The sequence below is a fragment of the Rhinoderma darwinii genome, chromosome 10 (genome assembly GCF_050947455.1).
Source record: "Rhinoderma darwinii isolate aRhiDar2 chromosome 10, aRhiDar2.hap1, whole genome shotgun sequence".
Taxonomy (NCBI): domain Eukaryota; kingdom Metazoa; phylum Chordata; class Amphibia; order Anura; family Rhinodermatidae; genus Rhinoderma; species Rhinoderma darwinii.
In genome coordinates, this window is record NC_134696.1 from 19,570,805 (window position 1) to 19,587,659 (window position 16,855).

Below are 16,855 nucleotides of genomic sequence, written 5' to 3' on the forward strand. Positions count from 1 at the left end.
TCTGCGGACTTCATTGCGGAATTTTGACTCTCCATTGAAGTCAATGGAGAAATTCCGCAATGAGTCCGCAACAAGTCCGCTACACGTCTGCAACAACCATTGTATGCTGCGGACACCAAATTCCGCACCGCAGCCTATGCTACGCAGCGGAATTGTCCGCAACGTGTAAACGAACCCAACCACAAAGCTGTGAAAGGCAATGGAGAAACGTGTACGCACCGGATTTCCGCTGCGGACTGTCCGCAGCGGAATTCCAGAGCAATTCCGCCACGTATGGTCATGCCCTAATAGGGTGCACTAGCCAGGACAGTAGGGACAGCAATCTGGAAGATATACAGACGAACCTGCACATTTCCATCTCCAATTTGGGGGACTATGCATTTTATTTTTTACCCTGGTACCACCCCAAGTTATAAAAACGGGGTGAAGAAGCACAAGGACCTTCTGATGTTGAACTAGGGGGCAACCATGTATGGTAAAAATTTCTTAAAACAGCATCAATGGGACCTAATAGATGTCAGAGTATCAGTAGTTCTGGATTAGCGGACTGCAAAGTATATAAAACTCACTTGTAGGGAAGAAAGGCCAAAATAAATGGATACAAAATTGGGTGTTATCACCTTGTTTATAAGAGAAGTCTTCACATTGGTTCTCTTTGCTCATTCTTTTGCTTTTGATCTTGTGAAAAATCATTCTATTGCCGCTCCGTGCCCGAAACAATTGCCAGATTATCAGACTTTCTGGATTATAAAATCCCAGGATTAAACAAAATGTTATTATTTATATCCCTGCACTTGGGATAATTGTAGAACATGGAGAATGCGGCCTGTCATATAAACCTCCTAAATGAAATAGTACGACCACAAGATCCCATGCTTGTAATACACGACCACTTGTCGCTTCAAGACAAGCCCTGTCTATATGCAGTATTAGGTATACGGACGCCATAAAAGGGGATTATCTACTTAGGACCCCGGTAAGGCATACGTGGCATGTCCATTTATTACATGGTTGACCTCTTGAACGGCCGACATGTCAGACTGGTTCACTTATATCAGTTGCGTCTGGATCGTTGTTTGTAGCCTTAGGCTTCGTTCACATCTGCGTCAGGACTCCGTTGAGGCGTTCCGTCTCAACTTTCCATCAGAACGAAACCCTGACTGAAACAAACGTAAACCATAGGTTTCTGTTTGCGTCACCATTGATTTCAATGGTGACGGATCCGGTGCAAATGGTTTCCGTTTGTCTTAGTTGTGCAAGGGTTTCAGTCGTTGTGACGGAATCAACACCGTAGCAAAACCTATGGTTTCCGTTTGTTTCAGTCAGGGTTCTGTTCTGATGGAAAGTTGAGATGGAACGCCTGAAGGGAGCCCTGACGCAGATGTGAATGAAGCCTAAGCCGGACGCAACTGACATTTTATGTACCGATCCGGTGCGGATAGCCTCACTGCATGCAGCGTTTTTTCTGTCTGGTGAAGGTAGACATCCTGTGTTAAAACGGACGCAACTGATGACAGAATTGCTCCCATAGGAAAGAATTGAATCAGCTCTGGCATCAGATTTTCGCCGGCGTGGTACATAAACTACGCCGAATTACCGGCTATATATGGGAACGGGCCCTAATACTACAGTTTCGGCTAAGATCTCAAGGAGGATGATTGTCTAACTATTTGACACATCTGTGATACTGACCTACAATCAATGTTGTACCCCACAGCAGGATAGTAGGTAAAATCATGGCTGCTTTGCACATAGTAGCTGATCATTAATAAAGGCAAAGCCTCACCCCGTCACTAGTATGAGTCAATTTTCACCTGGCACTGTGGGCAAGATGCTCTAATCCTGAGCTGTGCCATCCGATGGTTCCATAAAGGTTTTTTTTTTACGAAGCTGGTCTTTAAAATGGTTGTACAGGATTAGAAAAACATAGCAGATTTCTTCCAAAAACAGCACCCCACCTCTCCACAGGTTGTGTGTGGTATTGCAGCTCATCCCAATTCACTTCAATGTAGCTGAGCTGTGATTCAGCCACAATTTATGGACAGGTGGCTGCTCCAACCATTGCGTTCTTGTGCTGCACCTTTTATGTCTTTTAATGAAAGAATTCCTATAAGGACATTTTATTTGTTATTGACAAGAGGAAGAATTAATTGTGTCTCCTCAGAGAATATGAGACAATTGCAATGGAGCATAAAAATAATGGTAGAGGCAAAGACGGTTACATATTGTTTAAGGCTGATTAAGCGTGACTTATTTTAGGTCCCACTATACGAGCACAAGCTCCTAAAATGTATACCCGGCTGATATGTCTGATGGTGCCCATAGAAGTAAAATGGTCATAATCACGACAACAATCCTGCCAGCACCTCCACGGTGCCCCCACCTGTGCTCCAGCACCTTCTGCTTCTCCTGTCTGTGCCTAAGTTCCCCCCTAGCTTTTGCTGGGCTGCTCCCTGCATCTCATTGCACCCTCAGGTTCAACCCCCTTGACCCTTTGCTTCTGTTTGTACCCCACTGTCCCCGGCCTTTCTAGTCAATGACCCCACTACACCTCATTTCTATTTCTCCTATCTGTAACATAGCGCCCCCTACTTTTCCCATTTATATCCCAACGTCCACCAGTTTTCTTGCTAGTGCCTCATCCTGAGATTGCATGGTCAGGCCATTATAGTCCTCCGTGTGGCCTCTAGAAAAAGCCGAGAGACAAAGTGGTGCAGCGCCTTCCTGCTAGAGATCGACAGCGATCACAGTGGTTGGACTACTGGACATTGATGGCATATCCTATCAATATGCCATCAATGATTGCACAGAGACCACCCCTTTAATGCAAATCTATTGAATAGTTACAAAAAATGTGACAATTAGGACCAAGTAACGCGTTTGGGACTGTCCCTCCAAAAGAGGGACACTTAGGAGGTATGCACATGGTGACATAGTGGGAATATTGCGGTCACAGGTGGATTTAAAGTCTTTCAGCAGAGTTAATGGGGGAGATTTATCAAAACTGGTGCAAAGGAAAAGTGGAGCAGTGGCACTGGCAAGAAAACTAGTGGACGTTGGGATATAAATGGGAAAAGTAGGGGGCGCTATGTTACAGATAGGAGACATAGAAATGAGGTGTTGCGGGGTCATTGACTGGAAAGGCCGGGGACAGTGGGGTACAAACAGAAGCACCGGTTTTGATAAATCCCTCCCATTAATATGTCTAATCCCACACAGGATCTACATTATCTGACAGGCAGCTGAGTCTGTGAGCTGTCCAGCTGCTGAAGTTTCATTAACAGTTGTAGTTCCTCCCCGGTCCTGCAGGGGTCGCTGTGCGGCGCTTTCTCCCTCCCGGCTGATCTATATTCCCGCTGCACTCGGCGGTCAAGGTGAAAGGTTGTGAAGATGGCGGCGGCCTTTATGGAGGAAGAATTGGATAACGACGATTATTACGCGCTGTTAAACGTCCGTCGGGAGGTGAGCTGCTGGATGGGAGTGTAGACCGGTGTCTGACGTGCTGTCCTGGAGTGTGTGGCTGAAAAGATCGGGGAGAGTGTGTGTCTGCGGGGCGGTGGTAGCCGGCATGGTGCGGTGACCCCAGGAGCTGTCACCTGGGTGACACCAAGTGCGGCAGCGGCCAGGCTGTGTACTCGTCATGTGGCCCCGTCTATAGAAAGAGCCACCAGGGGACACACGAGGCAGCCGGTCACATCGGGGGTTTATTTTTTAGTCCGTAAATACAGCGCCCCCTGCCGGCGCAGCTCTACTCTATTCTCCTCTTTCCCCCTGAACTACTGTACCCATGAGCCATCACTTCTCCTTCCTGTGCCCCCTGCTTTATCTACATGTGCCCCCCATTGTTTCCACATTTGAACTTTTTTCTTCCCTACCCCAACCCACCTAACCCTATATTTTTTTTGTGACTTCCCCCCTCTGCCTCTGGTGACTGTGCCCCCCCCCTCTGCCTCTGGTGACTGTGCCCCCCTCTCTGCCTCTGGTGACTGTGCCCCCCTCTCTGCCTCTGGTGACTGTGCCCCCCTCTCTGCCTCTGGTGACTGTGCGCCCCCCCCTCTCTGGTGACTGTGCCCCCCCCCCTCTCTGCCTCTGGTGACTGTGCCCCCCCCCCCTCTCTGCCTCTGGTGACTGTGCCCCCCTCCCCCTCTGGTGACTGTGCCCCCCTCCCCCTCTGGTGACTGTGCCCCCCCCCCTCTCTGCCTCTGGTGACTGTGCCCCCCCCTGCTGAGGCCGATTATAATACGTAATTTAAAGTCACCTTGATGTGACATTCCCAAGCTCACTCACACACACACACACGCCCACACACATATAGGATTTTACCCGTGCGGTACATGTTGGGTAATGCTCACACTAGCGGTAGCCGATAATGAAGATGATTAAATATCTGTGAAAAAAAATTGTATCTCAAAATTGTTTGCAGCATTGTTTTTGTATTGAAAATAGCTTTCAAATGAGCCCCCACTTGACCCCCTCATGTCATTTAAGATTTTGCTGCCCCCATCCACCCCAAAGTGTTTTTTTTTTTTTGGCGTTAACTGGTAGATTTTATGACCCCATTAAATCCCACCAAATTTCAACCGTCTACTTCGAGCCGTGCACTAGTTATGAGGGTGTTCCGGGACTTTTGGTGGGCACTGTAGACTCTCTATTGAGCCCGTACTCCGCTACATCGATTTCCGGAAAAAGCCGCACAGACGTGAAGCGGCTCAGCGCTCACACGAGCACTTCTGGCGCTTTGTTTTAGTCATTGGTGGGGGTCTCGGTGCCCGGACCCCCACCAATCAAACGTTTAGTTACCCTTTAAATGATCAAAATCTCTTGTCATCTTAGACCTCTACTCGGCTGCAGTCACACGCGGCAGATTTTGTTGCAGAAATTTCTGTGACTGAAAATCCGTTCCGTACATCTGAGTGGGGCTGTTTCTGCAGCAGGTGGTTGGATTTCTGCAACAAAATCTGCGGTGTGTGACTGCACCCTACATGCTCTCAGCCTGCGGCCTCGTGCTTTGTAGTTTCCATTAGGGCCCATTCACACGAATGTGAAAAATGTCCGTGTGCTGCGCATGGAAATCACGGATCCGTTGATTTCAATGGGACTGTTCACGCATGTGAGTTTTTCACGCAGCGAGAGTCCGCTGCATGAAACTCACTGCCTGTCTATTGGTGCGTTTTCACGCACCTGCGCACGCATTGAAGGCAATGGGTGCGTGAGAACCACGCACCGCACCCCGATGCACATTTGTGTGCGGTACGTGATTTGCGCATCAATTCAATTGATAATATACAAGGCTGATATGTCTGATGATGCTGATATTTATAGCATAGCCACACTTTTCTCAGCTGTTTTTGTATCTCCTATAGAACATAATAGATAGAGCCCCCCTGCTCTATATAGGTGCGGGTCCCAGAGTCATAAATGTCTGAGTTGGGAATATACTTTAAACAGCTGTAGATGTAGTGCAGCAGCCAGAAATGATGTGTGTAGCGGACAGGCTTTATAGTCCCCTAGTGGATATTTATCACAGGGTAGGTGATAAATATCAGATCGGTGGGGGTCCGACTACTGGGACCACCACCAATTTCCGAGAGCGGGCTTACTAGGCCGTCCTTGTGTGACCAATTTGAATGAGCATTTATATGTATGCTTGGCCACTGTTCAATTCTAGAGCGAGCGCTCGGCAGCCACATAGAAAATGAACAGTACCGCTCCATTCATATTGGGCGCACAGGAACGGCATGGTAAGCCCGTTCTAGTAATGGGTGGGGGTCCCAGCGTTCTCAAATATTTTTCACCTATCCTCTAAATAGGTGATAAATATTGTTTATGGGGAAACCCCTTTAACGCCTTCCCCCTCCATGCACTATGGGCCCTAATGACCAATCAACTTTTTTAGTTTTTCCATAGTCACGTTCAAAGAGCTATAACTTTTTTTTTTCACGTGGCTATGAGGATTGTTTTTTGCGGGTTGAGTGTATTTTTCAATGGCACCGTTTTGGGGTATATAGAATTTTTTTTTGGGGGGGGGGGAATCTGAAAAAAACCCAGCAATTTAGCAACGGTTCTATGCATTTTACATTTACACCGTTTACCATGCAGCATAAATATCATGCTACCTTTATTCTATGGGTCGGTACGATTACAGCGATACCAAATATGTATAGTTTGCTTTATGTTTTACTACTTTTGCAGAATAAAAACACTTTTGAACTTAAATCAATAAGTCCCATGTGCCCCAAAATGGTAGCAATGAAGTCCCACAGAAAACAAGTCCTCATATTTTTGTGGGACTTGATTGACGGAAAAATAAAAAAAGTTATGGCTCTTGGAAGGCGGCGATGCAAAATAAAATTATTTAAAGCGTCTCTGTCACCACATTATGAGTGGCCTATATTGTACATAATGTGATCGGCACGGTAATGTAGAGAACAGCAGTGTTTTTTATTTAGAAAAACGATCATTTTTGACGGAGTTATGACCTACTTTAGCTTTATGCTAATGAGATTCTCAATGGACAAGTGGGCGTGTTTTACTATATGACCAAGTGGGTGTTGTACAGAGAAGTGTATGACGCTGACCAATCAGTGTCATACACTTCTCCCCATTCATTTACACAGCACATAAACACAGTATAACGTTACTGCAGTGTCCTGACAGTGAATATACATTACCTCCAGCCAGGACGGGATGTTTATTCAGAATCCTGACACTTCGCTAATACAATCCCGACACTACAGCACGGCAAGCGTAATCTCATTTGAAATGACAGTTATCAGCGTACTCTCGCGAGATTACGCTTGCCGTGCTGTAGTGTCGGGATTGTATTAGCGAAGTGTCAGGATTCTGAATAAACATCCCGTCCTGGCTGGAGGTAATGTATATTCACTGTCAGGACACATGAGTAGCGTTATAGTGTGTTTATGTGGCTGCACATAGTGATATAGCTATATCGCTATGTGCTGTGTAAATGAATGGAGAGAAGTGTATGACGCTGATTGGTCACTGATTGGTCAGCCTCATACACTCCTCTGTACAATGCCCAGTTGGTCATATAGTAAAACACGCCCAGTTGTCCATTGAGCAACTCATTAGCATAAAGCTAATATAGGTCATAACTCCGTCAAAAATGATCGTTTTTCTAAATAAAAACCACTGTTCTCTACATTACAGCGCCGATCACATCATGTAGGAGACGGGGCACTTATAATGTGGGGACAGAGACGCTTTAAATAATTTTATTTTGCATCGCCGCCTTCCAAGAGCCATAACTTTTTTTTATTTTTTCGTCAATCAAGTCCCACAAAAAACAAGTCCTCATATAGCGATACGAGGACTTGTTTTTTGTGGGACTTCATTGCTACCATTTTGGGGCACATGGGACTTATTGATTAACCTTTTATTATTATTTTGTTTGGGAGAATGGGGGAAAGAATAGCAATTTTGCCGTGGTTTTTAGCGTTGTTTTTTTTTTTGTTTACGGCGTTCACCTTGCGGTTTAAATAATATGCTTTTTTTTCAGTCATTACAATTGCGGGGATACCATATATGTGTATTTTTTTTTATTTATTTTTAGACTTTTACTAAATAAAACCATTTTTTATGGGAACATTTTTTTTTTTTTAGGTGTACCTTTTTAGTTCACATTACTTATTTTTTCAGTCCCACTAGGAACTTCACTGTGCGATCTTTGGATCGCAGATATAATGCTTTGGTATACTTTGCACAGTGTAAAACTGACAGTCATCTATTAGGACATGCCGCTGGCACGGCCTAATAGGTATATAGTCTTTGTTAGGCCCCGGCTGCCATGGCACCCTATCGGATGCCCGCAATTGCATTTGCGGGCCGCCTATGGGTGACAGAGGGAGCTCCCTCCCTCTGTAAACCACTCAAATGCAGCGGACGCTGACGACCGTGGCATTTGAGAGGTTAAACGGTTGCAATCGAAGTAAACTTCGATCGCTACTGTTGGAGCAGGAGCCCGGCTGTCAATCGACAACCGAGCACCCGCTCCAGTCTGCATGGTACACCCGTGCAGGACGTTCATTAGGCTGCCGTGAAAAGGCGGCAGCCTAGAATAATGCCCCTTAATGACCGCTGTGAAAAGACGTATCGGCGGTCATTAACGGGTTGTCCACTATCAAGCAATACTAATTAAATATTAAAGTATTTTTTAAATATACTTACCATTTCAAAGTTGCAGATGTCTTCTAATTCCGTGTAGAGCGCCCTCATTAGCGGTTAATCGCTCTTTCTTGCGCCGTCACGGCGATGTTCTTGAGAAAGGTTTATGTTTGAACCGAAACGTTGCACCCTGGTATGAGAAATTAAATATTTATTTTTTATCTGCAGTTTTACCCCTATTATTGTGCTTAGTACTTTCTACAATTGATGGTGGGTTGGGCCCCTAGTCATGCACCCTTCCACTTAATCACCTGGGCCTATCTAAACCTACCTCTAATTACGTCTAGTGTCACGTGACTCCGCCGCCGTCTGAATTTTTCTCTTCTGCTGACGTCTCGTTTGGTCTTCTTCTAGACGCTCTCTTCCGGTCTTCTTGCTTCTTCTCTTCCGAATGACGTTGTTTCCCCTTGCGCCTGCGCGTTCCGATCTAATTATATTTTTCACGCATGCGCAGCAACCTTCAATATTTTGCACATGCGCATTGAAAGCAATTTCATTGCGCATGTAAAATATTATAAAAATCTTATTTTAGCTATTTTGATTCCGCTTGACTGCGGCCGTGCGCTCGAGGCATGCGATTGGTCTAAGGCCTCCTCAATGCCCGCCCTGTTCTTTCTTTGATTACGCCTATTGAGCGTGGCATCTGAGGGGTTAAACGAGTGAGAGCGATACTAATATCGATCTCACCTGTTTGAGCAGCGATGCCCCCAGCCCTCAGCTACCTCTGGCAGCTGAGAGCAGGGAGATTTAACGGCTCCCTGGTCTGTTTATTTATCCTGATGCAGCGACGTGAAAAGGCTATTGCATCGGAATGAAGCCCATTAGTGGCCGCCGTGAAAAGGCGTATTGGCGGTCACTAGCGGGTTAAATGTATAAAATTGTGAAAACGATAGTCACGGGATAATAATATAACAAGACTGAAGCATTGCAATGATTTAAAAAGTAAAAAAAAAAAATTGTGGCAAACCCCTTAACGCTTTTTCCTTTCCTCTGCTGCTTTCTGTAAGTGCACATTTTATCTCTCCATACCTGCTCAGTGGGCGGGCTCTTCCTGTGTGCTCTGAGCCAATCAGATGCTTCCTCTTTGTGCTCTGCCTATACTCTTACAGCATGCAGTATCACAGACACACTGAAGTAGAGGTCCTGCAGCTGCATCCCCCTCCTCCCTCTCTTCTATTTACTCTATTACTTTGCAAGGATTTTTTTAGGGGGCAACGGGGACATTTACATAGAACCTGCAGATAGGGAAAGGGAAACAGCTTGCTTTTCAAAGGAGAGGAAGATGCCACTTTCCCAATATAAGATATATATATATTACAAAGCTTCACAAGTACTGCTGATATTTTATATATATATATATTAGTTGCTCTTTGAGTCTCCTTCTGAGGCCGTACTAACGCTCCTCCTCTTTTATTCGCACGTCCTCGTCGGGTTCTCCTGTGGCAGGCGTCACTTTACATCATTGTTTCTTGCAGCACAGACTTTCTATACGTTCTCCGTTATACGCTGCCTGTAATTTACTTTCCTTTAGATCTAGGAAACTATAAAACGGGTAATGCATTTTAATGACAGACACTCAATCTGCCCACGTCTCGGTGGGAGCTCACACTGTGGTGTCACCTTGTTGTCGGGGCTGGTGACCTTGTTATTGGCAGAAAGGTGCAAACGTCTCCTGCAACAGAATGTGCTTCCCATGTCAATCAATACATGATCATGCCTCGGTCTCCGAGAAGCTGTGACGTCAACCCATAGTTAAATCCCATACACGTATATATTTGCAGAGCCTTATTGCCTCATATAAGGGGGTAGTGGGGGTTGTATACGGAGTGTGTGCAGATCTAGATTAACCCTTAGTAGTTTATGTAATTCCATTATGCAGTACAGGTCACCTAGGAAACCACAGGGCCGCAGATCCCCTATGTTCCTGTATATGCGTGTGTCTTGCACATTTAAAGGGGTAGTCCAGCTTTAATTATCTTCTGATATTTTGTTTGGAGGAAAATCTGATCTCTTGTCCGCGGTGGAGTTAGCGGGGTCACAACACTGTAGAGCAAAGCAAATTCTTTTTCCATTATTCCAATATTTTCATTTGTACACTAGTGCAAGAATTGTATATAAGGTTTCCAGAGATTCGTTTTTAGGAGGAGAATGGTAAAGTAGAGAGAAAATTTCATTAGAACGTGCAGAGATCTCTCCCGAGGGGTTTGGGTGCTCTAGTAAGCTCCTTTTCTACCCAATTTTGGAACCGAATAGTGTCTAAGCCCATCGACTTTTATGATTATATCATGTGGCGTGTCAGAAGATTTAACGGGGTTTTCCCATGATCCACAAAATAGGTGATAAATATCTGATCTGTGGGGGGACGACTACTGGAACCCCCACCAATCACGAGAACGGGCTTACCTTGCCGTTCCTGGTAGCCCCATAGGAATGGAGTGGTAGTGCGTGTGCTCGGCCACCGCTCCATTCACTTCTATGTGGCTGCCGGAGAAAGCGCTTGGTCAGAATCCAAATATAACTGCAGTTTTGTCCATCATGAGCATGCTATCGTCTGATGGCCCAGTGGGTTGTCACTTCTATTCCCAACACTAAAGTGAAGTGGCTTTGGCTTTGGTTGAAGACCCCTTCGGGATCGGTGATGTATGATTTCATCCTTTGCATTATGATCCTGGGTTAGGACCAATGATGTGTGTGCAATAACATTTAAGCGGGGGTGAACAAAATACCCTGTTACATTTGTAGTCACCCGGGTATAAGAACGGAAAACCATTCTAAAAACGTAAGCTCCCGTAGAAAATTTTTACTAGCATAGGCGACGTGCCAACTGGGATTGGTCCTGCTTTGTTTATGGCTTTGCTGGGTGCCCCTTGTGATTATCTATTAGGAACTGCGATCGCTGGTGGAGAGATGTGATATTACATGACGACCATTCAAATGAACATGTGACCATAGCTGCCCAAGTCCTGCAGAGCGGGAGGCACTCTTTACAGCAGCTGCCCGCTCTAGCTAATGCAGGGGGGTCCCGAGCAGTGTTCTCGTTCCCCTCTATGAAGTTATTATGCCATAATAAGGCATATGGACGTGGGTTGTCCTAATAGGGCAACCACTTTAAAGGGAACCTGTCACCCGTATTTCACCTATTGAACTCTCCTCACCCCTCGCTGGCCGCTGCTGTTAAAAGTTCATTGCCGCTATCCCCTCTCCTAAACTCCTCCGACCTTAAATAACGGTCTGCAAACATTTTGCGCCTTTTTATGGTGGTCTCGTTCATTCCTCCTTTTATGCCCGCCCACCGCCGAAAACTGGCCTGCCCTGAATGCCGATATCTCTTCTGATATAGTGTGCGTGCGCCCGTCCTGTATCGTCCGACACCCTTCCCTGCTTCGTCTGGGCCTCCATTTTAATTACTACGTGTTGACCCATTGTGCAGGATTTCATGTGTGCTGGGGGAAGGCGAGGAGCTGTCAATCAAAAGTAAGGAGGCGGGGTTAACTCGGAAAGGCTTGAGGAATGAAGAGATGACTCTTTTGCTCATTAGCATACCGCGCGAGGACACTAAAAAACTGAATTCAAAAGGTACAGAGCTACTTAGAAGATAATTATAGGTTACATGGAAATCATCAGGTGAATTGCTGGTGACAGGTTCCCTTTAAAAATGACATGACGCCTATTGAAATTAATTGGCAGCCAGAGCTGCTCTTCGCAGGGACCCAACTATGTTTTATGCATAGGCCCTAAAAGAGCATATGGATAGGGGTTGTCTAGGGAAGCCCGGCAATAACCAACCACTCCAACGCTGGCGAGCTGTAAGATGAATACGGCAGTCGATACTTAATCCTTATTACCATTATTTATCCACGTATTATCAGTGTTTACTCAATGTAAATGCAATTTCCTTTTAAAGCACCTGTTCAGAATAGATAATAGCCCATTATTATTATTTATAATTATTTGTTTGTTGTCTGCATCTCGTTCGTACTATACGGCTAATCCTATTAATTTTCCGTTCGTCGGCGTGGAAAGTTTTCGGGAAAAACTTGAACGTCACTTGTCAAGACGAGAAGGAATAATTACCCGTCCGCTCAGTATCTCCTTCTCTCCCTTTTTAACTTTAAAAAAAAAGATAACAAAAAAAACTTGTCGACAATTTCCCAGCATCGCACTGTTTCTTTCAGCAGCTATAAATAAAGCTATTCTTGTTGCCAATCTATGCATTTGGAGACATAAAGGGACTTGACAAGGAGCACAATGGAAGGTCAAGACAGATACGATGTTCCATACATCATAACGAGGGCAAATAATGCGAACTAAGGCAGAACGCGCCCTCCGATACATTGTATCAACGTTGCACTTTTGAGCTTGTATTGTATTGACTGATATACTTTTGCTTTTTTTTTTTTTTTTATATATATATATATATATATATATATATATAAAGAAATACATACGTTTGGCTTGAGCCTTGACAGCTGTTGATATAATATCTCTCCAAATTGAGCCAGGAATATCAATAGGTTGTAATTTAACGTGAAAAGTACTGAGGTCAACATAAAGAGAAGTCTTTCACTGTGACAGAACAAAATAAGTCAAAATGAATAAAACATGGTAAGGTGATGAGAGGATAGGAGCTGTACCTCTGCCAGATGTACCCCGTGGGCCTTTGTTTCAGACGTTTGCCCTTCCTTGAATTGGTTTTAAAGCTCCAGAATACCGAGAGAGATGGGTTCTTAGATTATGTGAATATATATTTTTTGAAGTCCTATTTTCTATGCTCCCAGCAGCCACGGTTGCAAATCCCCATTGACCACCTCCACCTTTTAATAACCGAAGTCCTGCCGGCCTTGAAACATTTCATCAGTTGAGTTCTTAAGGACGACCTACGATGCATTTTAATATCGGATAGGTTGTATATAATGCTAAACAAAGAGTGCGTGAACTGTGGAATATCGAGGAGTCTTTCGAGTAATGTAATGGCCATTACTGTTACACCCTGTATTATACTCCAGAGCTGCACTTATTATTCTGCAGGTGGAATCACTGTACATACATTACTTATCCTGAATTATAGCCTGTATTATACTCCAGAGCTGCACTCACTATTCTGCTGGTGGAGTCACTGTGTACATACATTACATTACTTATCCTGTACTGATCCTGAGTTATATCCTGTATTATACTCCAGAGCTGCACTCACTATTCTGCTGGTGGAGTCACTGTGTACATACATTACTTATCCTGTACTGATCCTGAGTTATATCCTGTATTATACTCCGGAGCTGCACTCACTATTCTGCTGGTGGAGTCACTGTGTGCATGCATTACATTACTTATCCTGTACTGATCCTGAGTTACATCCTGTATTATACTCCAGAGCTGCGCTTATTATTCTGCAGGTGGAATCACTGTACATACATTACTTATCCTGAATTATAGCCTGTATTATACTCCAGAGCTGCTTTCACAGTCCTGTAGGCTTTAGAGGTGAAATCTCCCTGCATTCCTTGTTCAGTGTCTGCACAGAGCTCGCTTTCTTGGAAGAGTAATGTTTACACCATCCACTGTTCAGTAATTTGATCTCATTGCATAATATGTATTTGACATACTTGTTGTCCGTTTCCAATAGTGAGTGCAAATCTGGAGTATAATACAGGCTGTAACTCAGGATCAGTACAGGATAAGTAATGTAATGTGTGTACACAGTGACTCCACCAGCAGAATAATGAGTGCAGCTCTGGAGAATAATACAGGCTGTAACTCAGGATCAGTACAGGATAAGTAATGTAATGTATGTGCACAGTGACTCCACCAGCAGAATAGTGAGTGCAGCTCTGGAGTATAATACTGGATGTAACTCAGGATCAGTACAGGAGAAGTAAAGTAATGTATGTACACAGTGACTCCACCAGCAGAATAGTGAGTGCAGCTCTGGAGTATAATACAGGCTGTAACTCAGGATCAGTACAGGATAAGTAATGTAATGTATGTACACAGTGGCTCCACCTGCAGAATAGTGAGCGCAGCTCTGGAGTATAATACACGATGTAACTCAGGATCAGTACAGGATAAGTAATGTAATGTATGTACACAGTGACTTCTCCAGCAGAATAGTGAGCGCAGCTCTGGAGTATAATACACGATGTAACTCAGGATCAGTACAGGATAAGTAATGTAATGTATGTACACAGTGACTCCACCAGCAGAATAGTGAGTGCAGCTCTGGAGTATAATACAGGATGTAACTCAGGATCAGTACAGGATAAGTAATATAATATTTTTACAAAATGACTCCACTAATTATGTAGATGATATTTATATAAAAAACTCTGTTGGAAGGTGAATATACCACTGAAGGGCTCCCTATAATCTTATACAGTGGGGAACATGCTTGTAGTATGAGAATGGAGGAAGGCCGGCTTCACTGCTGATGTTGGTAATGTCACATCTTTGTTATATGGCAGTGACTGGCATTCTCGGGATCCGTTCACACACCACCCCTGCCCAGCTGAGCTTATGATCTGATTTCTGTGGCCTCAGGCTCAGAGATCACACAACTTGCCCAAGGTCACTCTGGCATAAAGCGTTCCTGTTCTGCTTTCTTGCCTGTCACAGCTCTGATGGTTTATTCTATTGTCAGTCCTGACTGTTTCCGTTTTTCACATAATTTATGTATTGTAGTTGTAGTTCTCGACCTGGAGCGGAGAATATCAGCTGCACCTTTGGCTTCCTGCTGTCTCTTCAGTATAGATCCTGTTTAAAAAAGAGCAAAAGTATTTACAAATCCTAGACGTTGCGAAGGCCATGTTTCGGATGTCACGGATTTGTCCGACTTCCACATGGCGGTAGTTTTAATAGTTAAATGATGCGATGGTGTCCCAGTCCTGACTTGCTAGTCATGTGAACTTACGTTGTAGCGGTCAAGTGAATTTCCTTTGCGGCAAAAAGATGGCAGAAAGTAAAGCTGTGATGATAAAAAAATAAAAATGTCTCTGCTGCCAGTGGAAATCAGGCGGCAGATTGGGGCCTTCACCCAAATGTGAGCACCTGAGGGATCATAGACTGGTCAGAAGATCCCATTGGTGGAGCCCACAAATCCTGCAGGTTCATTCACACTGACTGCAGTGAATGTTTGTCATATGTGCCAAAACCGCTCCGAATATATCCACACGGCCCTTGTTCACACTAGGGATGCTGAAAACTTGCACTCTGGGCATCCGCCAGGCTGGTATAAGTCAGTATGCCCTTTTTTCAACTGTATGGAGTAGCGTCGGGGTATACATGGGAGCTATACAGTGGCGTACATCAAGAAATCCTTCCAACGTACACTGCAGTGTGAATAGACCCTAACTTCTGTTAAATTACTAAAATATTGAGACCCTAGAAACTGGGCTTGTCGATTTATGACCTAAATTAAAATCACGATTAATTGAACATGTAACCTCGTTTATAATTAATGAACGATTATTTAGGTTACATCCCCTTTTTACATGCCACCTCCCCTGTTTGCATGCCACGCTATTGAATTAATATGTATCCCCTGAGCCTGCTGTATACTACTGTATATAATATACCCCCTGACAAAGCCCCTACACAGTATAATGCCCAATAGTGCTCCCTGCCCAGTATAATGCCCCCTGCCCAGTACAATGCCCCATGGTGCCCCCCCCCCCCCCGCCCAGTATCATGCCCCATGGTGACCCCCTGCCCAGTATCATGCCCCCATAGTGCTTAATAAAAAAAATACCTTACCCCATTCCCACAGCGAGTGAAGGAGATCCCTTTGCAGGTCTCCTCCAGTCTGTGCTTTGTGTGGCTTGGCACAGACAGGCGCTTTGATGTCACTTCATCTCATCTGTCTGCACCAGGCCACTCACAGCCGGTGTTGCATAGTAAATGGGAGAGCTGATGGCTGATACAGTTTAAACCAGAAGGTAACCAAAACGAAATGCACAATGTGACGTCGGTTATTTGCGCTAAATTTCGGCTTTATTTCCATTTATTGCTCATCCCTAGCATGGGGTTATTTAAATTAATGGCCATGTGCTTAAAATGGAAATCTGGTGCCAATGCAGTTCAGGTTCTCTATGGACCCGCGCAAACTATTAGTTCTGAAGGATCAGCAATGGTCCAAGATCAGACTCTGAGAATGTGATCTCCTGACCTGCATCTTTGACCATTGACTGGATTTTTAGAAATTGCCTATGTAGCGAAGTCTTCTAATATGAAACCCTGTATATAATATTCAGAAGTAATGCCGGCCTATTTCATCTGGTGCTACATATTAATGTTTCCGCCCTGACCTCTGAAGCCCGCTGCGTACGCTGAACGGTGGACAGATTATGACCTGAGCGAGCGTTTACCAGCCTAGCCTAGTTTCCCCGCTGCTTACCTTGCATAAGAGCTGAGTAATGTTGATGTGTTTTGTGTCTGAGCCGCTGCAAATGAAACCACTTATCTCTGCACCGGCCGCTCTATCATCTTAATGTTTTCTTTGGAATATCAGATATTTGATGCATGGAGTTTGTGGGTTGCGAAGGAGTCTGCTCACACTGACGATATGTCTTGACACCGACCAAAGTAAAACCGGCCTGTCACATGATTAAAATACGCTGTCAAGTCCATGAAATAATAATCTCTGTCCTACATGTTCGGGAAATGGTGAGGCCGTCTAGCT

General features: G+C 44.7%; 1 protein-coding gene across 1 annotated transcript in view; it reads left to right on the forward strand.

Annotated features, from left to right (window-relative positions):
- The first annotated feature begins 3,354 nt into the window (after positions 1-3,354).
- Positions 3,355-16,855, forward strand: part of DNAJC11 (DnaJ heat shock protein family (Hsp40) member C11) — a 98,420-nt gene continuing 84,919 nt past the window's right edge. The window contains exon 1 of the mRNA XM_075839431.1: positions 3,355-3,462. Within this exon, the coding sequence (XP_075695546.1) occupies positions 3,391-3,462 (72 nt within the window). The 5' untranslated portion in view covers positions 3,355-3,390. The remainder of the gene's footprint in view (positions 3,463-16,855) is intronic.